Genomic DNA, 27666 nt, shown 5'->3' on the forward strand with positions numbered 1-27666 from the left:
ATTAAAAAAATCACAATCTTTTATTTGTTAAAAAAAGACAAAAAGGTTTATTTGTTTTTATGTAAAAACTGACATTCAGTGAATGGACAGCCATTTGGATGGTGAAAATGGAAGATGCACTGCTTTTCAGAGAACACTGGACTTTGTTTCTTTGCACCAGCAGGTTTCTTCCTCTCCCGGCCCTGTGGAACGCTTATTTGTTCTTCTATCAGGCTTTTTAGTTTCACCTCAGCTTTAGATACTACAATTTGAATAAATATTGCACTCTATATAGAATCTTATCTGTTTAACTAACACATGCAGTTGAATACAGATAGCATGAATTCTGCGAGATCAAATGCTTTGCACTTGGAAAATATTTGTGTGAATCAGGGTTGAAATAAATACATAATAGGTGCACAGGGACAAAAAAAAATTATTCAATTGAAAAAACTTGAATCACAGATTCTTTTAATCTGTGTTTGCCCGTGTACACAAGGTTTGCATTATGGATAAACCACAAAATAAAGCAAGAAAAAATGGTCAGTCTACTAATAATAAATACAGTCAAACTTGGTTGATTCGAAACTCAAAGAGGGACGGCAAAAAAGTTAGAATTATCCAATTAATCTACAGGGTGTCCTGCAAGTGCTGGCGCCAGCCTTTATCTCATCAACTGTCTATTGTAGAGGTCTAGTTTCAATTTAAAAAATGATCAAAATGAGTTCAGGAATCACTCTGTACCAGTTCTGAGAGTGAAAATACAGTCACAAAATAACAAAAATCTAAAGTTTTATACGGCCCCCTGTTCTTTTACTCGCAATTAGAAACTTGTTGCCCTGTCTCTCCCGAGGTCACAAAAAAAAAAAAAAAAAATCCAAGATTCTAAGTGGAATATTCAAATTAAAAATCTGGGAAAGAACAGCATAAATGAGAGAAAGGAGCATTATTTTTGTTTTTCTCCGATTTTTAAATTAACATACCTCAATCAATTAACAATGGACAGTTGACGAGATAAATGCTGCTATAGCATGGCCCCCACCAGGGGGGGGGGGCTGACAGGGCTCTAGCCCTGGGGCCCGGTTATCATTTTTTTGCTTTTTCACGTTATAAATTAACTACAGAAGTGGCCCGTTAAAAGTCTGACTGAGGGGCCCGCAAAAAATCCCAGCCTAGGGGCCCCGCTACAGGAAGTGGGGACCATGCTTACAGGACACCCTGTATACTAATTTACTGCACACCAATTCCAGTCATATACCATCATACGGCAGTTTCCAACCAGTGGAGTCGGGTGGGATCGATGATCTTCCCAGGCTTGATAGGTGAAGAACTTGTTTCTGATGTTCCTTTGCCTGGGTTCGAACCTATGGACTTAGATGGTAACCATCATAGTGGAAGATGAACATCTTACCACTTGGGCACACCCTGTATATTGGACCCATAACATGATTACAAATTTCTACTAAACAACAGATATTCATATAGGATATATAATTGATCTTAGTTGCTACATTATGCCACCGATTTGGAATCTGCATCACTGTAGTATTTCTTGACCATGCTCAAAGCCTGATTTATAGAAACAGTTACTGATATATCATCAGTTACAAAACTGTTTGAAAATTTTCGCTAATCATTTTTGTATGGTGTTAGTAAAATCTATTTTCATTAAAATTTCTTGGAACTCATTCTGAAGAAATCCGTTTTCAGAGGTTGAATAACACAATTTTTAAGAATTTGAATTTAGGCCCACTCTAGGCTCCTCCAAGTGGACCCTTTGCAGGTGCACCTGTTGCACCTGCCAAGTTATGACCCTGTACAAAGGTACCATTTTCAAAGGAAGAAATGATATTTTTTTTTTATTACAAGTTGTCACAAAACCTGGGGTTATCTTCAGGACAGGACAAAAAATTCTAGCAGACAGAATGTTAGCATGGCTGTTCGAGCAAGAAGTTTGGGTAAAAAAAAATAATGGCACCCACTGTGGACCTACATTAAGATATGTCAAGGTCAAAAGTTTTTTTCTGAAAAGTTTTTAATTTCTGTTAAACAGACTGGTTAGCATTCAATAGTCCCGGATTTGAAGATACAACAAAAATTGGTCGAGAGAAGCAACATCTGACTAATTGTGGATTTTCCTCCATCAATATCATTACAATTTACATTTAAAATTGATTTCCTGTGTGTGTGTATGTGTTCGCTATACAAATCTACAATTTTAGACTGTATCCAAATTTTTCATATATTCGAAGCAGGAATTGGATTGAATGATATAGGCTACTTTAACCAGTCAACTGTCCAATTAATTTCTCCGAGCGTTACCCGCAGTGCCCACTTTTTTTTGAAGATGCGCATGCTTTTTCCTTTTTTTTTTATTTTCTTGGAAGTTTGAAATATTAAAATATTTTTTTATAGCTCGAATGTGTCAAGACATAATATGACACCCCAAAAGTGGGGAGGGAGGGGGGGGGGTCATTATGTCCTGTGACTAAAAGAAATGCTGTTGATGGATTTGTGTGGAACCATAGTAGTTGAACCTTTGCTAAAAGATATATGCGTAATAAAACAGATGCATCTTCGTAAGGAAATCGGAAGAAAAAAGCGATGGGGACGCTGCTTTGCAAAACATGACAAAGATAATAGTAATAATAATCTCACACCTTGAAATATAATTGTCAACTCCATCTAGTGATGAGATAATAAAGTAGAAGGATGGCTGTACAGAGATGGCAGCACATGTATGACAAATTATTTCGTCATATCTATGTGAAAAAGACCGAAAAGTGTTTGTGTCGGCAAATGCCATCATAGGCAACACCATTACGTATATCAGCGACGGCAAATGCTGTCTTAACCACTTGACTGGTGAAAAAGACCAAAAAAAGTCTGCACGTCTGCAAATGCCGTCGCAGGCACCAACATTATGTATGGCAGCCACTTGACTGGTTAAAAGTTTGTCAGAGTTGGGCAAATGCACGAAATGGGTGAAAATCATTGGGCAAAAATGCTTCATAAGCCTCAATGATGATTTTTTGGAATGTTCACTTCAATTTTCCACAGTTCCCAAACAATGCACTTCAAATAGGTTTATTCCTTTAGAATGGTTTGTAACTTCTTCCAATACTCCCAGTATATAGAGAAAGAAAGCTGAGTAGCACAGTGGTAAGATGATTGTCTTTCACTACGAAGGTTAACGTGAAGGTCCATGGGGTCAAATCCAAGCCAAGAGCATCAGAAACAATTTCTTTACCTAACGAACCTGGGGCAACCACTAGTACATGGAGCTTTCATTTCCCACTCAACTCCACTGGTTGGAAATTGCAGTAAGGCAATATGTGACAGAACAGAGTTGGTGTGCGGTAAAGTAGTATATAGAGAAAACCCCGGGTACTATAGCTTGTTTGAAATGTAGATAGCAGCACTGAAATATCAGACATGACACCAAATACGCTTTCAGTCCATTAGGTACACATCCTTTTTCCAGATTGTTCCGTGAAGATGGCCTTGAAAAGATCTCTGCTACAAGGTAAGTCTGATGGTAGAGTCCTGGCATTCATTCATTCATGTGGATTTTCTCTAATTGCTTACATTTACTCATACTAAAATCATGATCCCCCCCCCCCCCCCAGCTTGGAATTGTCCAAAATATTCAAAAAAACAAAAAACAAAAAAAAAAAACAAACAATTAAACAAGAACTTTTAGCAGAGTAAATAAGATAGAAAACTTTCTCAAAAGATGTTAGTAATAGTTTAAATTATCAAAAATGCAAATTAATCAAGTTCCACTGTATAAGAAATTCAGTTTTTATTTTCCCTGTTCACTATAGCCAGCTTGATCATGCATTGAAAACTTGATAAAATAGATGTGGTAAAAAATGAGCTTTACAATAGCAACAAGAACGATGGATTACCTGTGAATAAGTTTTTATGGTTTTTCAATAATGTCTGCAAGCCCCCACATTGGCTCTTCAACATCTGTAATGTCTCGGAACCTAATTCTTTAGCGAGATCACCAAGTGGCAAATTGCCTATGAGAGAAGAGATATTTTATGCAGTGAGCTATGAAATCATGAATATTATTATGTGTAACCACAGAATATCAGTACCATTAACAATTTGATTATATACTTGACCAATACCTAACTACAACAATAACTCCTGCAAGTAATTATTCTCACCAACAATGTTCATCATATGATACAAACACATTACATTATATCAGTGGAATGAAAACAATCTCACAGTGCCATCTTAATCCATGGGCCAACCCAGGGCATGGCATGGGGGCCTCAGAAAAGTGAGATCTGTTTGCAATTTTAAAGAATTTCCCAGGTAGGGCCTCAGAAAAACCACTTGCTCCGAGCCCATGATGCTCTTAAGACAGCTCTGCAACCTTGTCATGTAATATAATTGATTTATATACTTTTCAAAAAAGAAACACAAGAAGAAATTATGGTTGTGACAGCAAATATTGAAAAATCATGAATGTGGTAAAATATTCCATGAGTGTTCCCAAAATATAATTGCCATTTTATTATTTCATACATATAAGTACATTTCTATGTGTATATATATATATATGTAGCGACCTCTACTTGAACTTTTAACGGAAAAATGAAGACGTCGCGCTTCACAATTTTCTAGTGCGAATGATTGTTACCTAGCAACGCAAGTTGAGATAAAAAATGTTTTTTCTTTGCAGTCGGCAAGCAACCATTGTAATGTGATGTCCTTCATTTCTGTGTCCGTACCAAATAAATCATATTTATTTAAAACCTTCTGATTGCTATTATCATTGATAATGGAGCTCAACAACCGGTCCTACAGATAGGCGCCTACACACCGGTGCCCTAGATTGGTACACTACACTGGTGAAGCCGGACGTGATTTCGAACAGCGGTGCCTAGACTGATGCCGCCGGCCGTGATTTCGAACAGCAAGCTTCTCAAGGTAAGCGAGTAATCGTTTCATCCGTTCCAAATGGACAATCCGCCGAATGTCAATCGCGTCGCTATAAAGCCGCCTCCATTTTGGAGAAACAATCCAAACTTGTGGTTTATCCAACTAGAAGCCCAATTCTCGATCGCAGCGATAACTGCCGATGAAACGAATTTCAACCACACTATTGCTGGTATCGATGCCGATATTTTATCGACAGTCCAAGATTTAGTTCTAGAACCTCCCCAGCAGAATAAATACGACGCGCTGAAGACACGTTTGATTCAGGCTTACATGGAGAGCGAATCATCGAAAATCCGTACGCTACTGCAAGGTTTACAACTAGGAGATCGAAAACCATCGCATCTGCTTGTCCGAATGCGTGAGCTTGCCGGACGTAACTTCAGTGATGACTTACTGAGATCGTTGTGGTTAGCGCGACTCCCCGCTAACGTCCAAGCTATACTAGCTGCTTCAAGTGAAGGGCTTCAACAACTCGCTTCGATGGCAGATAAAATCGCCGAGTTGGCCATTCCAAATATCTGCTCAGCATCCAGTTGACCTGAGAACGCAGTTAGTCAATCATTGGAGCAGCAAGTCGCAGCTCTGACCAAAGAGTTGAGTGAGCTGAAGGCAGCTATTCGTACTTCACAGCGACAGCCTAGACATAGATTCCGTCATCACGAACGGTATTCTCGCTCTCGAGAAGCCGTTGAGCCAAGCTGAAAATGGCTTCTGCTTCTATTACACCAATTTCGGAGCTCAGACTAAGAAATGTCAATAGTCCTGCTCCTTCAAAACCTCAGCGGGAAACTAACAAGGCAGTCGTCCACCGGCCAAGGCCACGGCTGCCAATTCGTCGACAGAGTCATACTGGCCGATCCTTCTACCAACTAAACTTTTTTGATCGACATGGGCACTGATGTATCAGTCGTCCCGCGAACTGTCGTCAATACCCACAAGAAACCGGAGAAGTTGATTCTTACAACTGCCAATGGTTCCCCTATCTCAACTTACGGTACCAAACTTCTAACATTGAATTTGAACCTCCGAAGGACATTTGCTTGGCCATTCATCATAGCCGACGTAACCCGACCAATTATTGGTGTCGATTTTCTATCCCATTTCAACCTGTTAGTCGATAGCAAACATCATCGCCTCATCGATGGAACAACCCTGCTATCCGCTACTTGTTCCATTGCGAGAGACATCGCAACTCCATCTTTTTTCTTGAACAGTATTGACCAATTATCATCGCCATATCGGGATGTAGTCAAAGAGTTTCCTGATATATTCTCCGTCCACACATCCAAAATAAGAAAATTAAAGAGCACAACATCAAGCACTTCATTGAGACTACAGGTCCACCAGTTTTTGCCCAACCTCGACTGCTTTCCACGGAAAGGTGAAAGTCGCGCGAAAAGAGTTCGAGTTAATGATGCAACAAGGACTTTGTTAGCCTTCGAAGAGCAGTTGGTCTAGTCCACTCCATCCAGTACCAAAGCAATCTGGTGACTGGAGACCGTGTGGAGACTATGGAGCACTCAACAAAATCAAAGTTCCTGATCGTTACCCGATTTCTTTCCTCACAGATTGCTCGCACATTCTCCACGGAACAACAATATATTCCTCAATCGACCTGATTAGAGCATATCAACAAATTCCAGTGCACGAGCAGGATATTCCAAAAACAGCAATTACTACACCGTTTGGACTCTTTGAATTTCCGTATATGACCTTCGGATTACGCAATGCAGCTCAGACCTTCCAGAGATTCGTGAATACGATCCAACAAGGATTGGAATTTGTATTCTGTTATTTAGACGATATCCTGGTTGCTTCTCCAGACGAGCAAACTCATCTCCAACACTTACGTGAAATATTCAGTCGACTTGACGAATACGGACTGTGCATAAATGTGTCAAAATGTATATTTGGCGTCCCGACCATCAAATTCTTGGGATATGACATTAGCGAGAATGGACTCAAATCATTATCCGCCAAAGTAGATGTCATCAAGAACTTTATGCAACCCACTCCCGCCACTTCCTTACGCCGATTTCTGGGCATGCTGAATTTTTACCACCGGTTCATACCTAAGTGTGCGGACTTGCAGCGACCACTCACCGCTATGTTAGCAGGTCATGCGAAAAACAGCCGGAAACCACTCAATTGGACTCAACAAGCTTCACAAGCCTTCGCCGATGTCAAGGAAGCGCTATGCAACGCCACTTTGCTCGTTCATCCAAAGCCAAACGCGCACATTTCTCTCGTAACAGATGCATCGGAAAATGCCATCGGTGCAGTGCTACAGCAAGAACATGACGGTGTGATCCAACCCCTCAGTTTTTTCTTTCGCACACTCTCCCAGTCTCAAATAAAATACAGTGCGTATGGCAGAGAACTTCTAGCTATTTATAGCGCAGTTAAACATTTCAAATGCCAACTAGAAGGACGTCATTTTACCATTTATAGTGACCATCGTTCATTGATGTATGCCTTCAAACAAGACCCGAACAAAGCTTCGCCTCGACAACTACGGCAATTGAATTATATCACAGAATTTACTACTGATATCAGGTATATTCCCGAACCAAATAATGTAGTTTCTGACACTTTGTCACGCATCGCAACTATTGCTTCTCCATCACCAATTGACTACGATGCGATTGCCGACTCTCAATGTGATGATGAATTACGTGAACTCCAAGAAAGATCATCATTGAAGATCGTCAAACTTCATTTGCCGGACAGTAAGATAACAAAGCACTTGTTTTGCGACATTTCCACGGGACACATCTGTCCTTATATTCCCGAATCATACGGAAGACAAGCTTTTGAATCACTCCATACGCTTTCTCATCCAGGTATCAAAGCTACTACCAAGTTGGTTTCTCAACGCTTCATCTGGCGCAACATCAAAAAAGATTGTAAAACGTGGACTAGAGCATGCATTGCATGCCAACGTTCTAAAGTTCACCGACACACTCGTTTCGCTCTGGCCAAATTCAAAGTACCAAACAATAGATTTCAACACATCAATCTCGACATAGTTGACCCATTGCCATTATGCCAAGGCTCACTGTACCTCCTAATGATAATAGACAGATATTCCAGATGGATCGAAGCTGCACTTATGCCAGCCTAAACTGCCGAAACAGTCACCAAAACCCTAATTGCGACCTGGTTTGCCAGATTTGGCATACCACAGAAGATTACCACAGACCAAGGAAGACAGTTTGAGAGTCACCTTTTCCAAACCTTAAGCAGATACCTCGGATTCCAACATCACAAGACGAATGCATATCATCCTCAGGCGAATGGACTCATCGAGAGACAACACCGATCTCTGGATTCGTCATCTTAGGGCAGCTTTCAATCGCATGAAGCTTCGGTTGACGCTCTTCATTTAGCGCTACTAGACCTGAGATCCGCAGTGAAAGAAGATTTAGGATGCTCCTCTGCCAAAATCCTCTACAGATCATCATTGCAACTGCCTGGCGAGTACTTCTCCGCAATACCAGACATCAAACAATCCGATTTCGTCCATCAACTTCAAAAACTAATGCGTTCAATGAGACCCATGCCTACAACAACTCACAGATCTAAGCCAACATATGTTCCCACACATCTACAATCCGCATCGCATGTCTTCCTGTGTAATGAAGCACTACACTCTGCCTTGCAACCTATGTATCAAGGCCCATTTCTGGTGAAAAATCGACGAGATAAATTCTTTGACACCGACTTCAACGGGACATCCAGGAGAATCTCCATCAATCGGTTGATCCCAGCTTTCTTAAGTGACCAGCACACCCAAGTGCCTTTGACATCGCCCGTCTGTCCAACAAATACTGTACCAGAAACAGTGACTCGTTCTGGTCGTCATGTCCACTTCCCGACAGATATTCGACCACGACATTTTGTTGACACTAGGGGGGGGGGGGGGAGTGTGTAGCGACCTATACTTGAACTTTTACAGATGACGGAAAAATGAAGACGTCGCGCTTCGCAACTTTCTAGTGCGAATGATTGTTACCTAGCAACGCAAGTTGCAATAAAAAATGTTTTTTCTTCGCAGTCGGCAAGCAACCATTGTTATGTGATGTCCTTCATTTCTATGTGTCCGTACCAAATAAATCATATTTATTTATTTAAAACCTTCTGATTGTTATTATCATTGATAATGGAGCTCAACAACCAGTCCTACAGATAGGCGCCTACACACCGGTACCCTAGATTGGTGCACTACACTGGTGCCTAAATATAAAATGATATATTGTAATGAAAATTCCAGGTCACCACGGGGACTGTAAAATTGGCATCAGCACCTAAAATTTTCTATGTATAAGTTAGTAGTTTTCCAGTTTTATCATCCACATATTTTTTGACACCAAATTGGCACATTTTAGCTTGATTCTTTCTGCATGGCTTCGACACCATAGTAGGTTACACGTATAGTGAAGAGTAATGAAAATGTATTCGCATGAGAGAGCCAAACTGATTTCGAGAAAACTCGCCAAGTAAAGCTGTGCCAAACTGGTGGTGCAAAAAATTTGGCAAAACAAAAAGGCACCAATTGGTCTAAGAAGTGGTCGCTAAGACAAAAAAAAAAAAAAAAAAAAGGAAAAAATGAACCAAGTGGATGGTTATAATTGAAAACTAAAGCATAGCTGCCAACTTTTGAAAATGAAAATTCGGGAGATTTTCGCGCAAACCCGTATTTTATGCTAAAACCACTCCCTAATAAATACAATAGGGATTTTTCCAAATAAAATAGGGATTTTCCAAACATAAAAGTTAAAGCATAGGGAATAAAATCCCTACTCAAAAACTGAAGTCAAATTAAAATAGGGATTTTACACACATGGAAGTTAAACCCTTGGGAATAAAATTCCTACGCAAAAAACAAGTGAAATTGGAGGCCAAAACTTCAATGATGTAAAAATAAATATTGTGTTCAATCAGAAACGCTGTGAACAAACATTCTGCGCGAATGACCCCAAAATCATCGGAAGATGATGGAAAACACTGTCAATTTTTGAAGAACACCGACTTTTTGTGACACTTGCTCGATGCTTTTTTTTCAATTTCACATGAGTGATGATGGCAGTCTTTCCATGCCCGATGTCTATGTCCGTAACACAACTTGTACAAAAAGGAAAAGTAGGCCCTCTTCTGGAACGTTTGATGAAAGGAAATTCATCGGAATAAGTATCTTTAAAATTGATTAAATATGTTTTTGCTTATCATTATTCATGCTTTGTTATATCGCACGTACGTAACTTCAACAAAAGAAATTTTGACCATATACACATCACTAGAATCTTCGATTATTATTCAGGACTATTGGCTGCTAAGCCATTTCCCTGCACGATAAGACAAACAACTTGTTACCATCAGAGGTTTTGTAAAACTTCCTTAAAAAGGGAATTTCCCCATTTACGACGTGTGACGTCATTTCGAAAGGGAAAAAAAAGAGGCTTCATGCCCCACAAGAAATTCCTTAGGGATTGTTTTCATAAGCGGGGATTTTTTTTAATGAAGTAGGGAATTTTTAGGGACAATTAGGGATTTTTGTGATTTTCGTAAAAATTCGGGAGATTTAAGAACTTTTCGGGAGGTCGAGCGATGAAGCTAAAATTCGGGAGATTCCCGAAAAATTCGGGAGACTTGGCAGCTATGCTAAAGTAACCATGAATCTGAGGACAACACAAAATTTTCATAAATTATACCTTTGTGTCTATCAGTATAGAAAGGATTCCTAATCAAATTTGTCTGGCTCACATGTTAATGATGGGGGGAACAAGTAACCAACAAAACAAACTGTAATGCTGATTGCAAATGAAATTTGGCATGTGGTCAAATCAAATTAATTCATGTTGATTAACAATATGCAGGGCATGATAATGTTTTCATACAGGTGCTAGTTCATATCTCAATGCCAAATTCAATGAAGGACATCAATTTCATAACTTCATATGTATTCTATAAGAGGAAGATAACTGATTTATCACCACAGTTCCAGGTGCTCTTTTTGCCCTCCAAGTCAACCTCGATGAAATTTTCATCTTTCAACAGCAAGTCCATAACTCTAACGACAGTATCCTCAATGAATTTTCGATCTAATGAACAACAATTGCGGATCGGGATAATTTTGTCTCTTGGCTTGAAAGTTGTTACAGGGGGTGCAAACACATCGTCTCCCAAAGTGATTTCAATTTTGTTACCATTATCGATGTGCGAGTTGTGTTCTATGTACAATGACCTCTGCTTGTCCATATTTTCTTCTTCTTCTGGGACATAGTTGCGGGAATGACAAACAAAACATACCTGCAGTAAAAGAGAAAAAAAATTAAATTCTCTGGAAAATGAAATTAGTTTTCAGCCATTTACGAACACAAAATTTTGTTCACTATAATTTAGTGAGACAATCCTCTGGGATGGGTGCAAAAATTTAATTTGTTAAGCTATATCCGGAAGTTCATTATAAAGGTTGAGTTTACTATAACAGGGTTCAATAAAGTACACTGTAGTGCAGTTTAATCTTGTTTATCTAAAACTCTCAGCTGTCTGACATCAGTTTCTTCAGTGGTAATGTTTCTTAGTGATTGATGAAATTATTACAGACGGCTGAAATTCTCCTACAGATGAGAATGAAGATGTTGATGAAGAATTCACAATTGCAAATAGCCAACAATGATTTCGAACGTTTCCTAAAAAGGAATTGCTCAGTTGGGCAGCAAGAACATTGCGATAAATCAGAAACAATGTTGCTGAAACATGCATTTTTTTAGTATCAAATATGCATTTTGAATTTTTGATACAAAAAAAAAATGCATGAAAAACTTAAATGCCAGCAAATCTTTATTTTTCAAATTTTTTTTCCAAATTTTTAATTTTTTTTTCTGAAGAAATAATTTACTTCGTTCCATTTTTTTCAACCAAGATGATGAAGGGTATATTAATCTTCACATACAGGTTTTTTTCCAGAATGTTATTGCTAAATTTTACGTAGTAAATCACACTTTTTCAGGAAACCATCTTAAAAATCCCCTGAAAGTTCAACTTTGAGTGCTGCCCTCTGATGAAAGCCCCCAAAGAAGTTCATATAAACACCATATTCCTAACTCAATTAAAAACTTATACAATCCTTTAAGTCAGGGCTTAACTTCCTGAGGTCAAAAGAAAAAAATTCTACTTTAAGAAAAAGCAACCCACACATTTGTGGCACCAGGGCCTGAAAGGGTCATGATGGACAAATAAGGGCTAAAGGTTGTCCGTTTTGAAGAAAGTCTGGTTTATAACTAATAATTATTATAGGGGTGTAATGCAACAAAGTACAGTGATCTCTCACGTATGAGTTTCTCTCACTTATGACATGGTTTTCTGCGCATGGTTATCCTGTCAAAGATATTGCTAAATAATGTAATTCACTCCCTCACGCGTCTTTTTTTCCTTGTTAATTTGCATGATGCATAAATGAGAGATCACTGTAGTAAGCTATAAAAAATGTTATCAAATAATTAATAATAATAATAATAACTAATAATAACATAATAATAATAGTAATAACTAATCCTATAAGTCAGGGCTCAACTCCTTGAGGTCAAAAGAAAATATTCTATAGTGAGAAAAAGCAACCCAGACATTTGTGGCACCAAAGTCTGAAAGTCTAGTCAGATATAATAGTTGAATGCATGATAAAAATTTTCAATATTACTGTGTGTATTTGATTATAATTAGTATATATAGATCATAGTTTCACAACCTTTTTTGTCCCATCGCCCCCTTCTTCAGAAATTTCTTTCTCCCATCGCGCCCAAACGCAATCTAACCCATAGGATCTTACATTATACTCGTAGCTTCTACCGCCCCCCTGGAACATTCCATCGCCCACGTTGAGAATCACTGCTATTTAGTGAATCGATTCACAAATAGTGAATTGTATTTCTTCTACTTGCCAAGAGATAGCGCAGCACTTTGGCCGCATGCATCTGCGCATTAGCACGTACGCGGCAGAGACGTGCGAGTCGATCGTATACGCTCATACCCACATACATATTTGTCTCTCTCTTGTTGATCTTTCTTTTAAATAAGTAATACTTATTTGCTGAATCCTCGTACTAAAAATGGAGTCATCCACCCCCCATCGCATCATCATCACCCCTCATACGAAAGGTAGTAAATTGCCCATAGCGATAGACCAGAGTTGTGCTTGGTGCGAAAGAAAGAAAGTGCACTGCCCCCTAAAACATTCCAATGCCCCCCCAAGAGGGCGTTAATGCCCACGTTGAGAATCACTGGTATAGATGATACTGGGCCTTTAAATTGATGCATATTCAATTACAGTGATGCCTCGGTTTTTTGTTGGTAATCCGTTTGAAAAAAATTGACAAAATCTGAAAGAGACGAAAACTGAGGCAATTATTTCCATATGAATCAATGTAAATTCAACTAATTTGTTCTAGACATTCCAAAATAATAATAAAAACACATTTTATAGAGAATAAATATAGTGTTTAATACTAAAAACAATAAGATTTTAATATAAAATAAATATAAGTACTAATGTACAGAATGAATGAACATTTAACATGACATTTACATTTTTATACCTTTCTGAAGACTCTGTTGGTGAATGCAAGATGACGAGAATGGGAGAAAGAGGTGCAGGTATTATTGTTTGGAAGCGGAATCTTCCCCCCCCCCCTCTCCATAATGACTTTAGGTATCAAGGCATTATCTGGGGTCACTTCCCTTCTTGGTCTTTTGGCACTCGGACCAGCTTCAGAGTCAGTGGACCAATGTCACACAACAAAGCTGTTCAAAGAGGTCTCTTTCTGCCGCCTCTTTAAGATTTGCCTAAAATGGGGCGAGTCATTATCATTAAATGAGTTGCAGACACAGCCTGTCACAGCTTTGTCCGAGTGATTTTTCTCCACAAACCCCTGTACCTTATTCCGCACGGAGAAGATGTCCTTAATCTCAGAAGAAGGCACATTGTCCCGTCTTTTTCTCATCTGCAGCAACTTCTTCCTCTGCTGTCTGTTGCATTTCTAGGTGAAGGTTTTGCAGCTCTTCAGTGGTGACTTCTTCATTGTAATCCATCTACTAACTGTTCAACATCCTCACCACTCACCTCCGAACCCATGGGCTTCCTCCAAATCAACAATTAACTGCACCACAAGTGTAGGTCCAACAGGGCGAGGCTTGAATCCTTCAAAATCTTCAAATTCTGGCCTTCTTCGAAAGGCTGCTGGCTAAGGAAATCTTTTTTCCCCATTGAATTATTTGGCTAGACATGCAGAGTGATGCTCACACAATGAAAGCATCACACAATGAGCAGGAGAAAATTAACAGCAAGGTCAAGTGGGCACGGCAACAAAATCAGAGGTAACCAACGAAAACTGAGACAAATTATTTGAGGGAAAAATCAAAGATAACCAAAGTTAACAAAAACCGAGGTATTACTGTATTTAGAAATTTTGATTTTCTGCCCAAGGATTGTCCCAATTACCTCAGATGATTGAGGTTCTACTATATATATCATGTCAGCAATCCTTACAGCAGAATAAAACAAAATTATTCAAGCAAAGCAGTAGTATGAATAAAAGTTACAGGTTGAATGTTTTTGTAATGACATACTTAAACTGCTGATGGTTATACAAAAAAAAACATTTCTTACTCGTCTTGTAGATGGAATTCTCAATTTATCTCGAACCACATTAAATCCCATCTGTTCACACAACTCCTGAACAAAATTCAGATATGACTCGTAGCAAGAAGATGCAGAGTTTTGACGTTTGTATTTACCATAGAAAGAGTACGGGCAACAAGGGAGGAGAAACACTCTCATCTTGTATGAGGAACTGCAGTTGGAAGAAAGAAAAAAAAAGCAGAATGGATAGTAACAAAATTGAAGAATGCAGAGAAAACATACATGGACATCTATTTACTGTGTTTCAATTACAATTTCAAATTTTCAATTGATAGTAAAAATTAGGAAAATGATTGGGTAAGATAAAATGTATTAAGCTTCAACATATATGTACAAGGTTTAAAATAATTCATGATCACATTTCAAAACACTTTGAAAGTGGGACTGTTGAATAGTTTGGCTAAATAGCTTTGAATTTCTGAGGTTTTTCTTTGAAACCAGAATTTTTTATGTGTGAAAGAAATAAAAAATGAGCCAAATCGTGTTATTAAGAAACAATGATTATTACAGCTAATTCATGTGAGACTTTAGTGTAGGAATGTGCTCATTAGCAATGTTAAAAAATTCATGTTCAGCAACAGATCTAAACATTCTTTCCAGATGTTGTGAAAATAATGAGTAGAGTAGGATGCTTGCTTTCAGATCCACTAAGTTTGTAATACATTAATAATAAAAAATTTAAAGGTTTAATGCATTAGTGAATTTATTATCACATACAATGTGATAGTAAATTGTGATGATGACCATATGATTGTCACAGTTTCCTAAAATGTATGGCTTATGTCCAGTTGTAGCTTATAGCCTATACAATCATATCAAGATTTAATGCCACCATTTATTTCACACGATTCTTGAGCTTCGCTGAAAGTTTTGGTGCTAAATGGAGGGGGGGGGGGAAGAGTGCTATATCGAATTTTGACTATATTTTTACTACATAGCCTATTTTGATTATGTTATTACTACATTAGCCTGAATACAATGATGCAAAAACCAACCGTGCTGCAATCACAGGTATCCATGGTGTCAATTCGTCCGAATGGTTACCAATGATCCAGTCATACTCAGGAAATGATACTTCTGAAGGAATGACACTTTTTTCCTGTTAACAAAAAAGAAAAAAGATAGAAATCTAGTCTTACATGCACGGTATGTTTAATGAATGTTACGAATCAAATGTCTGGTGAATAATGAGAATGTTAGTGACTGACTAGAGTTGTCTAGTCTTAATAATGAAACTGATATTTCTCTGTATAGGCGGATAAGGATATCCGCCTTTTTTTTTTTCAAGGACATTGCAAATTTGTTTCTGGCATGAAAAAGACAATATAATACCTCCCATATAACTTACATAAATATTCAAATAAAATTTGCTTCTATATGGCAATATGTTTTGATAATCAATTTTTTTCTAATCAATTGAAAAGTAGCTCAAGCAAACTACTGAACTTCATTGATCAAAATCTGATGATTACTGCTCTACCTTCACTTGGTCGAATGACTAATAATAAAAGCAGCACACCTTCAGCATCCATAACTTTCCATGGAATTTTTTTTTTACCTTTATTCTTTGAGTTAGTTAATTTTTATTTCCAGACTTTATTGGGCTAACAGAAAAAGGTTGATGGTGAGATAACCAGAAAGAAAAGTGAGATAACAAGAAAATATCACAAGATAATCTCAACGACAACTAATCTAATAGACGCATAAAAAAATAAACGTGAGATCTTTTAGAAAAAATAAAAATGCAACACTATTTAAAATAGTCTGATAACTGATAAACGTATTTGTCGAGCCACCTATCGGAAAATTTGTAAAACTCAATAACCGATTGGCTCACATATTTGAAATGATTAACCTTAAACTAATTTTTGAAAGTTTCATTGTTTCCTATTAAATTCCTTTATTCCTATGAATTTGTGGTTAATTTCCACAGGACGAGAAAAATCGAGGACTGAACAATACAATATCAGTACAAGATTTATGTATGGTCCAAATACAGCCACTCTGGAACTTATTCAATGAATAACTGCCACTAAATAGCAGTTACTACACGATTTGGGTGGCAAAAGTCTGAACTACTCTGGAATTCTAGCACATTTTGGACATTGACAAAAAGGCTTGATAAATTACTGAAGTAGTCAGACTGTCAACGTAAATTATAGGAAATGAATTTTAAGTTACTGCATCTTCTGAAAATGAATTAAAAATTTGATGTCAACACAGAAATTAGCCATTTTTATCTCTTTTTTACTTTTAAACTTATGATTATTCTATAAACAAAAATAAGATGTTACAGTATTCCCACTCAAAATCCAGCATGCTGGAAAAATTAAGGGACAGAAGTTTTTTGATTCAGACCAGTGAGTCATTGCCAGCATGCTAGAAAAATCAAAAGGTTTGTTATTTTTTTAATGGGATGTTTATGACTTTGTCAAAATATTTTTGATGCATATATTCTTTTTACTCCTCATAAGTAAGTGATCTTTTGCAAAAAATAAATCAAATATTTGTAATATGAATCATCAAAACAGAGTTATGAAAAGTTGTTGGTACATAAGAAAAAAAAGTTAATGTGCTTCTTTATTGATATACTTTCAATGCCATGTGTCTACATAAAAATATTAGAGCTCAACAAAGGAAAGTCAAAGTCCAAGAACAAGTGTTCAGTTTATATGGGATGCTGGAAAGTATAAGATTTTCTGGTATGCTGCTCGTCTTCATGATTTTCAGGCATGCTGGATTTTGTATAGGAATATGGTACGATATCAGAAATTTTTGATGTGCAAACAAAAATTGTATGTGTCTAATAGATATAAAAAGATGATGGTGTCACTTTCTGCTATTGATCAATATACATAATTTTTCAAAATGACAGTTAGTAAGTACACATGAAAAAATAACATTTGCTGACTGCGTAGAGAAAAATGTAATGATACTTCTGAGAAGAAAAAAAAAGGGAAAAATTTACCACCAGTTTTGTGCTACTTCCATAGAATTCCCAAATTTTTCGCTTCATAACATCAATGCCTATGCCTGAATACTGGATATATTGAAATAAGAGAATTAAAATATTCTTATAAAATTATGATGATATTTTTAAAATAACAGAATCCATACCCATGAACAACGCAATGGATATCACATAACATTTTAAGTGATTTATAATAAAATACCATAAAAATGAAAAAAAAAAACTGAAATGAAAAAAAAAGTTATTCTCCGTTGTGAATGCGGGAAAATAAATTAAACATTTTTATTTAATTTTGTTTGTTACTGAAATAAGTGATTAAAGACACAAAAGAAAAGTCAAACATACACCTTCGGAAGATAGAATGTGCACAAGCAATCCATTCCCACAGCCTAAATCTACAAAACTCTGCTTTTTATCAATTTGAAGCAATTTCCTCTCTTCTTCCCACAAAGTCTGGATAATACAATATTAAACATTAATCACAGTTAAAGAAGATAAGGAAGCATTTATCATATATATATATATATATACACATATATAATACACTTAATTTAACATAAACAGTGATAGAAGTTTGTGATTAAAAAAAAAGAAGTTTTGATTAAGGATTCATTTCTAGAATGTGACAGAAATTACGAATCTCAGATGCTTTTGGAATTGTAAAGATGAAAAAAAAATCTTTCAGCAAATGAAATTTCATTTGTCACAGGATTGTTTTGAAATACATTTGTTAATTCACACCATTTATGATTTTATGATGGGAGAATTTTTCCCTTGACTGATCCTGACTATGTACGAGATTAATTTTCATTTTTATTGATGCTTATATTTATTTCATCAGTCATGAGATAAATAGATTGATAATGCCATAAGCTGACATATATAAGTTGACTATGCCCATTATATTCACGATCATAAGTTTGTTCTTGAGAAATCAGATAACACGAACCATTTGTACAATTAGGACTAGAAATAGACATTTATGAGATTAAATAATAACAAGCTGAGAACATTTTAGAACTTCAACGAATTCCTTCATCCACATGGTGGTTACATACGAAGCAATCTCTGCTAAAATAGGCACGTTTCTTCTATTTTAAGGTAACTGGAATAGAAAATTTTCTTTTGCTACTGATGAAGATTCAGAAAGCTCTGAAACCTGTATATCTTTATTTATATTTTCACACTTATATGTATCGTTATTTTTTTAAAAAAAGAAAAAGATTTGAAATAGAATTAGAACGAGTAGGGAAAAAATAAAGGATAATAAAAGAAATAGATGCATTTAAAAAGGAACATAAATACATTAATTTACCACAATGTAAGCAGCTATGGCAATATCTTCATAAACATATTTGACAGGATCTGTTTTCTCTGTCCACATCTATAATAATAAAAATTGAGAAACATTACATTTTTAAAGGCATTCTATAAAATATATCTATTTGCTATAAAAAGACTAGACAGTATGTTCAAAGTATGTAAAGAATTCCATAAGTAATGTAGCAAGACATTCCATGTCACTAATGTTGCCCATTTCATTCTAATATGTAAGGTCTAAGAGGACAGACAGATTCTTGTCTTTATACTATATAAGCCACAGGGATACATAAAAACTAATAATTCTCTCGGTACTGAACCCATACTGTTTTGGGTATGGAAAGGCGTTTTGTTGCACCATCAGAATAAAAACTTGGACCCTGGTGCATTTAGGCAGGAAATTTTGGTTTGATTTCTTTCGAATAAATTTATATAGTGGAATTGATTTTCAACCTAAAACTGAACCCATTTCAGATATAAAAATTTTTGGACATAAATATGCCACAATCTTCTTTTAAGCTGATAAATGCTTTGGTCAAATGAGTAAACCAAACTGGTAACATTTAGTGGGCAGAAAATTCACAACCATGTCATTTATTATCTTCTAGTCTTGTAGAATGAGTTGGTGCACGGGTTCTTCACCCTTTGTGTTAAGCAGAGTCACTCTGTTAATAAAATAAAAGGCCATAGAACCCCATTACAGAATAATGTTTAATATATAACAAACATTGTAAGAACAATGACTTTTTTCTTTCTCACTCATACTCATGAACTCCCAGAAATCTGTTTCCTGGATCCCTGGCAAGGAACTCCTATATTAATACATTATCACCTATGACTTTTCTTGAGGGTGATCCCAGATAAGAGCTTTGTTAGCTTCCTTCACATAATCAAAAAATTGAAACATATGTTTATTGAACAATAATTATGACCTGGAAAAGAGACTTTCTGGATATTATGCCAAGGCACATTGGAACGAAAAATTAGGTTCTCCAATCAAACCTGGCAAGCAAGCTAACCCACGCAACAGAAAAACATCTTTTATTTCCTTACAACACGCATTAACAACATGATGCTCTGAGTGAAGATGTTGTGCCTTCCTTAATCCCACCCTCGTCACAGTGGTGGGCGGCTGAAGTTGGTTTTCTGTGGTTCCCAACTTTGAGGTGCAAATGCAAGCCCATCGCCACGTTAAAAAGTCTCGCGAACGAGAGCAACAGGTCTACAACGGTACAATTATTCAATCATTACACTTCACTCAAAAACTGATGAAAAATGGCAGCAGTACATATAAAAAAAGTTTACTTAGAAACAAACTTCATGTTAGGTTCACAATATATACATGCACATTCCGACATGTACCAATTTGTTAGAAATTCCATAGAGGAATGTGTACTAGGTACATGTACGGTTAAGTAATAATAATAGTAGTAGTAGTAGTAGCCACTTCCTTAACTACAGCAATAACCACCTATATATGCAAGAAGAACTGGGTTCGATTTCTAGAGGAGATGATTTTTCTTTTTAAAATGTGCCTCGGCATAACGTTCAGAAAAACCTCTTGAATATGTTGTAGGTTGAGAAAAACGTCTCTTTCTTTGCAACAATAATGTCCAAAAATACTTACATCTGTTAGGGTCTTCCCATACTTTGTTTTCAGATCGTTGTATATCTGACTGTACTCTTTAGGACAAACTTGACTCAATGACAACAAGATTGGCTTGGTGGGAAAATTCTTACTCCAATTGGAAATTTTATGCAAAACCACAGATTTCAGCCATTCGATGCATACGCTCTGATCTTGTAGCTCATCTGGGTTTCTTATATAAGCACAGAGACTTATTCTAAACACAAAGTAGAAAATACAAAGAATAAAGATTTCAATAAACTAACATAACAATCAATACGTAGAGTTCGAAATATGTCAAATAGTCTGATAGCATTCAGTAGTAGATAAACACAGTAAAGAGAAGTTACGATAGTCGGAGAAATCACTGTTGTAATCAATATTTTCTCTAATTTTTTATTTTCATGTGTGCACAATTTATTTTGTCTTTACACGGTATTGAGATGCTACTATGTATGCCAATGGTGTATGTGAAAATTTTGTGGAGGAGTGTTTTATACTTTTGCAGCTTGAAGGAAAATTTGTCATATTAGGCATTATAAGCAAAAAATATCTTAAATATTAGCTTATTAATGGTGCATTACAAATCACTTATGACAGAGAAATTCTAGTTATAAGCTTGTTATACCAGACTTTTAATGAGTATGATAGTCTCATTATAATTATATTCTCATCTACTCAATTTATAAATCATGCACCCATATGTACAAAAAAAATGGAAGTGAATCAGGATTTGTAGGTTTTTGACACACTACAGTTTTTGACGGTTTAAGCCACAGTTTCCCAATCTTTTTTGTCCCATAGCCCCCCAATGCAATCTAACCCATAGGATCCTATGTTATACTCGTAGCTTCTACTGCCTCCCTGGAACTTTCTATCACCCCCAAGGGGGCATTAATGCTCATGTTGGGAATCGCTGGTCAAAAAAACTGTCATGCCAAATACCTTAGACATTGTTTTCCATATAAAAATTCCCATTGAAAATACACACATTGATTGCATGTAATGTTTAAAGTGATTATGTTATACAAAGAAAAATACTTGATATGACTATAAAACAATTTTCTACTTTCTACAGAATTATTTTGGATTGCATATAATGTATTGATGATTATCATTTTTGAGGGCATCATTATATGGGATAGTGTATACAGTCAACGCTTGATATAACAACCCCCATTACAGCAAGTCCCAAATATTTTCATAGAACGACTATCACATATGTTTTCCTTTCGATATAATGACCCTCCCAATATAACATCCATTTTCGAAGGGACGAAAATGGTTTTTCTATCAAGCGTCTACTGTAGTGCATTGATTATTTAGTAACAGTAACATACCTGTTGTGTTCATGCTTTATTTCATAAGGAATGGATGGCAACAGGTGAAAGGAGATGTTTTTCTCAAATGGAATAAATGTAACACTCACTCTTGGTGATACTGCATAAAAATGTAACATAAATTATTCACAAAACTAATGGTTAACGACTGCTGAAAAATAAAGCAATGTAGTTAAACCAAAAACAACGAATGGAAATAACTAGATACACATTTAGAAACTTCAAACAATTTCCTACCTGCCTAGTACTATAGGCTATGCTTCTCATAAAATTATGAGAGCACTGGGAAAATACCTCACTTGTCAAAGCAGAAATCAGACCCTGCTTCTAACATGACAACAACTGAACCACACATGTACCTTGTCCATATTCCCCCATGGAACCTCTAACGAATTAGCATATATTGGAATGTGCGTGTTCGTGTTGTGAACCTAACGTTCAGTTTGTTTCTGTGTAACTTAATGCTTGTTATACTGCTGCCGTATATCGAGAACCATTATTCCATGTAATCTGACTATACATGTATAACTGCATAAATAAGTTTCATAAGTATTTTAGCCAACTACTTTGATTTTAATTGTTGTTTGGGATGAATAACAGAAATATACACAGAGTTCTCATTTTTAAGCTGATGAAATGTATGTGTGAACAGATATAGATTTTACGAAAACTATTTTGAGATTGATGCAATTTTATGACTTTCTGTCACTTTGATGGGGTTTTTGGTTGTTCATGGTGCTTCACTTCTTCCCCCCCCCATTTCCCATAGTTAATCCACTGATATGTGTATTGTATCAATTTTACTGTAGTTGTTTTGCACTCAACTGCATGCAAAATAAAACCTTTTAGCAGTTGGGTATTTGTGGAAGATGAGCGTTTTCCTTGTTACCATTTATCTCTGACATATGCGTGGCTGCTGGAAGGTTAAACTAGCATTTTGGGGGGCGACATTATGGTAAGCTGTCAATTTGATGTGTGACTATTCAGTGCTATAAAGTGGTTGTTTTCGAGACTTTTCAGGAAAGCACCAGATAAACAATGACTAAAGCAATGAGGTGCAGGTGAGAAAAGCTTGAGAACCACTATGCACAACGAGTGGGTAAGCAAACTAGGTTCGTTGGGGAGAACTGATGGCTCATTGCTTTAGCACAGGGTTTCTAACCAAAGTGTTAGGAAAGGTGAAGAATACAGTAAAACCCCTCTTAACAGACACACCTCAGATGCGGTCACCCCCCTCGTCTACAGCCAAATAATAATTTCCCCTTGTGTAATAAAAGTATGAATTCCAAACTCCTGATTAACGATCACCCCTCTTTTACGGACGATTTTTTTTGTCCCAATGGTGTTTGCAAGAGAGGTTTACTCTATTTTCTATTTGTACAAAATACGCATTGATTCCAATACTAAAAAAAACAATATTGATAAAATACACGTAAGCACACACTCAGTAAGACTTCCAAGCAGGGTTTGAATTTCATAGATTTCGGAAGAACATTTCTAAATTGTATCAGAACCTCGTTATCGTTGAACGAATCATCTTCGTTTACTAAATTGTCATCACTTGGAATGACATTGTAAGAGTTTATCAGGGTATTTTCGAACTCTTCAAAGTCTCTACAGGAAATTGCACGTGCTAATAAACTGTTTTTCAAATCGCCAGCCGTGGTTTCTACAATAGCCCTAAAAGTTTTCGAAACTTCAATCCCGAACACACGTCTATTCAATATGTGAGGTCTCGTGATCCACACTTTGACTCCACTCCAAAAATTTGCGTCGGAAATACTATCATCGGTCTCGATTTCCGAAATTTGAGTTAGCATATTGAACGGGGGAATTTGAAATAATGTAGGAATTATGTCTCGGTGAAGGATAAAAGGGAATCACACATCATCATGCACATGACCACGTTTACTATGTTAGTAAACAAACATTGACTTGACTCGACTTAAAACTGCAATAACCATCGAGCTTATATTACTGGAGGGAGCATGACGTCAGCTGAGAACGGTGTCCCCAACTAGAACTCCTTAATACACTTAATACACTCCTTAATACACTTAATACACTCCTTAATACACTTAATACACTCCTTAATACACTTAATACACTCCTTAATACACTTAATACACTCCTTAATACACTTAATACACTCCTTAATACACTTAATACACTCCTTAATACACTTAATACACTCCTTAATACACTCAATACTAATACTCCTTAATAAACTGAAGAGCCAAAAAAACTGGTACAGGCATGCGTAGGAAAATAAAGAGATATGGAACCAATCAGAGTACGGCGCTGCGGTCGGCAACGCCTATATAACACAACAAGTGTCTGGCATAGTTGTTAGATCGGTTACTGCTGCTACAATGGCAGGTTATCGAGATTTAAGTGAGTTTGAACGTAGTGTTATAGTCGGCGCACGAGAGATGGGACATAGCATCTCCGAGGTGGCGATGAAATTTGGATTTTCATGTACGACCATTTCACGAGTGTACCGTAAATATCGGGAATCCGGTAAAAAAATAAATCTACGACATCGCTGCGGCCGGAAAAAGATCATGCAAGAACGGGACTGACGAGAATCATTAAACGTGACAGAAGTGCAACCCTTCCGCAAATTGCTGCAGATTTCAAGGCTGGGCCATCAACAAGTGTCAGCGTGCGAACCATTCAACGAAACATCGTCGATATGGGCTTTCGGAGCCGAAGGCCCACTCGTGTACCCTTCATGACTGCACGACACAAAGCTTTACGCCTCGCCTGGGCCCGACAACACCGACACTGGACTGTTGAGGACTGGAAACACGTTGCCTGGCCTGACGAGTCTCCGTTCCAATTGCTTCGAGCTGATGGACGTGTACGGGTATGGAGACAATCTCATGAATCCATGGACCCTACATGTCAACAGGGGACTGTTCAAGCTGGTGGAGGCTCTGTGATGGTATGGGGCGTGTGCAGTTGGCGTGATATGGGACCCCTGATACGTCAAGATACGACTCTGACAGGTGACAGGTACGTAAGCATCCTGTCTGATCACCTGCACCCATTCATGTCCATTGTGCATTCCGACGGACTTGGACAATTTCAGCAGGACAATGCAACATCCCACACGTCCAGAACTGCTACAAAGTGGCTCCAGGAACACTCTTCTGACTTTAGACACTTCTGCTGGCCACCAAAATCTCCAGACATGAACATTATTGAACATATCTGGGATACCTTGCAACGTGCTGTTTAGAAGCGATCTCCACCCCCTCTTACTCCTACGGATTTATGGACAGCCCTGCAGGATTCATGGTGTCAATTATCTCCAGCACTACTTCAGACATTAGTCGAGTCCATGCCACGTCGTGTTGCGGTACTTCTGCGTGCTCGCGGGGACCCTACGCGATATTAGGCAGGTGAACCAGTTTTTTTGGCTCTTCAGTGTATATGAAGTCGTCTTATCCCCAACATCTTTCGTTCGAAGATCACGTGACTCGGTGCAAAAAAACACGATCCCCCTATAGTGAGCAATGTTAAAATAGCCGATTTTAGCACAGAAATGCGGAAATTTAGTCGAGTTTTCCGCCACATCATTAATTTTATTGAATTGAATTTTTAATTTTCGAAATATTGAGTTCGCTTTTAGAAATACGGAACCCAGAAAATTAAATATAAAATAATGAGCCAGTCCCACTTTTTTGAGGTGTGGATATCCATGCAATAACATTAATTTCAGTTTTTTATTTATATCTTCTCAAGCACGAAAATGAAAATTAATGTCTCCGTATTGTCTTATATTATGCAATTGCATCTCAATGCATATAGTTTAGGATGCTTTGAAATTGATTATGGGCCCATATAAATTACACTGAAGAAATTCCGTAGCTTTAATCACGCATTTTTTGAAGCAAAAACAGTAGATCGATTCATTTCTGTTCCTTTCATGAGTCGCATGTGGCATTCCCTTCATGAGAGTAATTAAAGATAATTCCAGAATTAATGAAAGAGATACTTTCAGCATTGACGAAATTGATAATTTCAAAATTAATGAAAGTGATAATTCCTGAATAAATGAAAGTGACAATTCCAGAATTAATGAAAGTGATAATTCCAGAATTAATGAAAGTGATAATTCCAAAATTAATGAAAGATAATTCGAAAATTATCTTTGACCAAGCAAGCAGACCTTCAACATGATATTTACATTACTCAAGCATTTACCATGTTTACTTCGAAATAAGAAGCACAGATGACAGCACTAATAGGACATGAAACAATCCCAACTCTGACAATATAAATACATTAAGTGCACACATATACATTACTCTCACAAAACACGTTCGGACATGTACGGATTCATTAGAAATTCCGTAGAGGAATGTGTGACGCGAATGCGAGCCGATCTCCCAGTTGAAAAGTCTCGCCACTGAGAGCAACAGGCCTACAACAATACAAATATTCAGTCATTACATTTCACTTATAGTTCGAAACCAGGGCCAGATTAAGACGTTTGAAGGCCCTAAGCACGGGTGATTTTGGTGCCCCCCTCCCCATCATAGGTATATATTAGTAAAAATATATTTCACTCAATATCGGACCTATCAGTGAATAAAACCATGAAATATTTTTTTTTCCAAAGTAATGAACATCTGAGCCAAAATTTGTGATATGAATATATTTCTAAATAGGCACTTTATTTATTGTAATGTTTTCTTCTACTTTTTCTTGACCTAAGTCTTCGAAACCAATGCTCTGAAACACATCCGCTTCTATACACAGTAACGATAGGGCATCGAGCCTTGTTGCATAATTGTTCTGTTAAGATTTTTTATATGCTTTAATTGAGAAAATGAACGCTCAGCAGAGCAATTCGTATCATCAGTGTTAAAAATGTCTTGAAACCAGTATCAACATTCGGAAAAGCTCACTCTAAATGTTGTCTTCTACAATTGTTTTATATAGTTCTGATTGTGAGTGAATTTTGTTTTTACAGTATTTGCTCCACTGAATTTATGCCGCACATAAGAATGGAAGTATTGTAGCTCAGCTGCTAAGTTCTCGTTCAAGTCCTGTGGATAAGCATAAATTAGTTTTGATTTTCACATACAAAACTTTGTATGAAAGTTAATCAAAAAAAATTTTTAAACAAAGTGTTGCGCAAATGATTAGTTCAAACATTCAACGTCAGTCGAAAATGGATTAACCCTTTATATCCGACATTATGAAAAGTAGAATGAGAAGCAAATTGTAATAAATTAAAATAAAAGTGTAAATGTAATTATAATAACAAATATTTATCATGTAAATTATTTGGTAGGTCATTTCAGTTCTAATTAAAGAAAACACAAGTAGAATGAGAAGCAAATTGTAATAAATTAAAATAAAAGTGTAAATGTAATTATAATAACAAATATTTATCATGTAAATTATTTGGTAGGTCATTTCAGTTCTAATTAAAGAAAACAAAACGATGTTTTTGAAACAATTAGTTAGTTCAAAACACAGATAATCGAACGTGGCATTTTCAAATATCGTCTTTATGAAAAGGGTTGAATTAGGTTTCTGTACATAATATTTTAGATAAGTCACCATGTTGAAAATTATTTTAATCAATATTTGATCCAATCATGGGGGAATGAATACGAATCGATTGAACAGAAACAGATGATGAAAAACTCATTTTCAAATTGAGTCTGGTCGATGGTTAGAAGACAAGCCCGAAATTTACTACCTCCACGGTGAAAAACAGTTTCGGCGTGTTCGGGAAGTTCCTAGTAGT

The 27666-nt window shown here is 36.7% G+C and overlaps 1 protein-coding gene across 3 annotated transcripts; it reads right to left on the reverse strand.

The window, feature by feature from the left end:
- Window positions 1-4: 4 nt before the first annotated feature.
- LOC149063895 (putative tRNA (uracil-O(2)-)-methyltransferase) lies at window positions 5-23833 on the reverse strand. 3 transcript variants are annotated; one of them, XM_089255010.1, is made up of 11 exons: window positions 23341-23833; window positions 21897-21996; window positions 20557-20773; window positions 18925-18993; window positions 17955-18062; window positions 17607-17678; window positions 15634-15737; window positions 14606-14789; window positions 10935-11250; window positions 3891-4007; window positions 5-241 (listed from the first exon to the last, which is right to left on the reverse strand). In XM_089255010.1, the coding sequence occupies exons 1-11, from the start codon at window positions 23714-23716 to the stop codon at window positions 48-50; spliced, it is 1857 nt and encodes a 618-aa protein (XP_089111136.1). In that variant the 5' UTR covers window positions 23717-23833; the 3' UTR covers window positions 5-47. The 3 variants fall into 3 exon arrangements, with proteins under 3 accessions (XP_089111136.1, XP_089111138.1, XP_089111137.1); XM_089255012.1 differs by having other exon boundaries at window positions 37-241; window positions 11148-11250; window positions 23341-23806; XM_089255011.1 differs by lacking the exon at window positions 17955-18062 and having other exon boundaries at window positions 37-241; window positions 23341-23806.
- Window positions 23834-27666: the final 3833 nt, after the last annotated feature.

This window comes from Pholcus phalangioides, unplaced genomic scaffold (genome assembly GCF_987345545.1).
Source record: "Pholcus phalangioides strain wild (caught in Gottingen) unplaced genomic scaffold, Ppha-v1.0 ptg000042l_1, whole genome shotgun sequence".
In the NCBI taxonomy this organism is placed as follows: Eukaryota; Metazoa; Arthropoda; class Arachnida; order Araneae; family Pholcidae; genus Pholcus; species Pholcus phalangioides.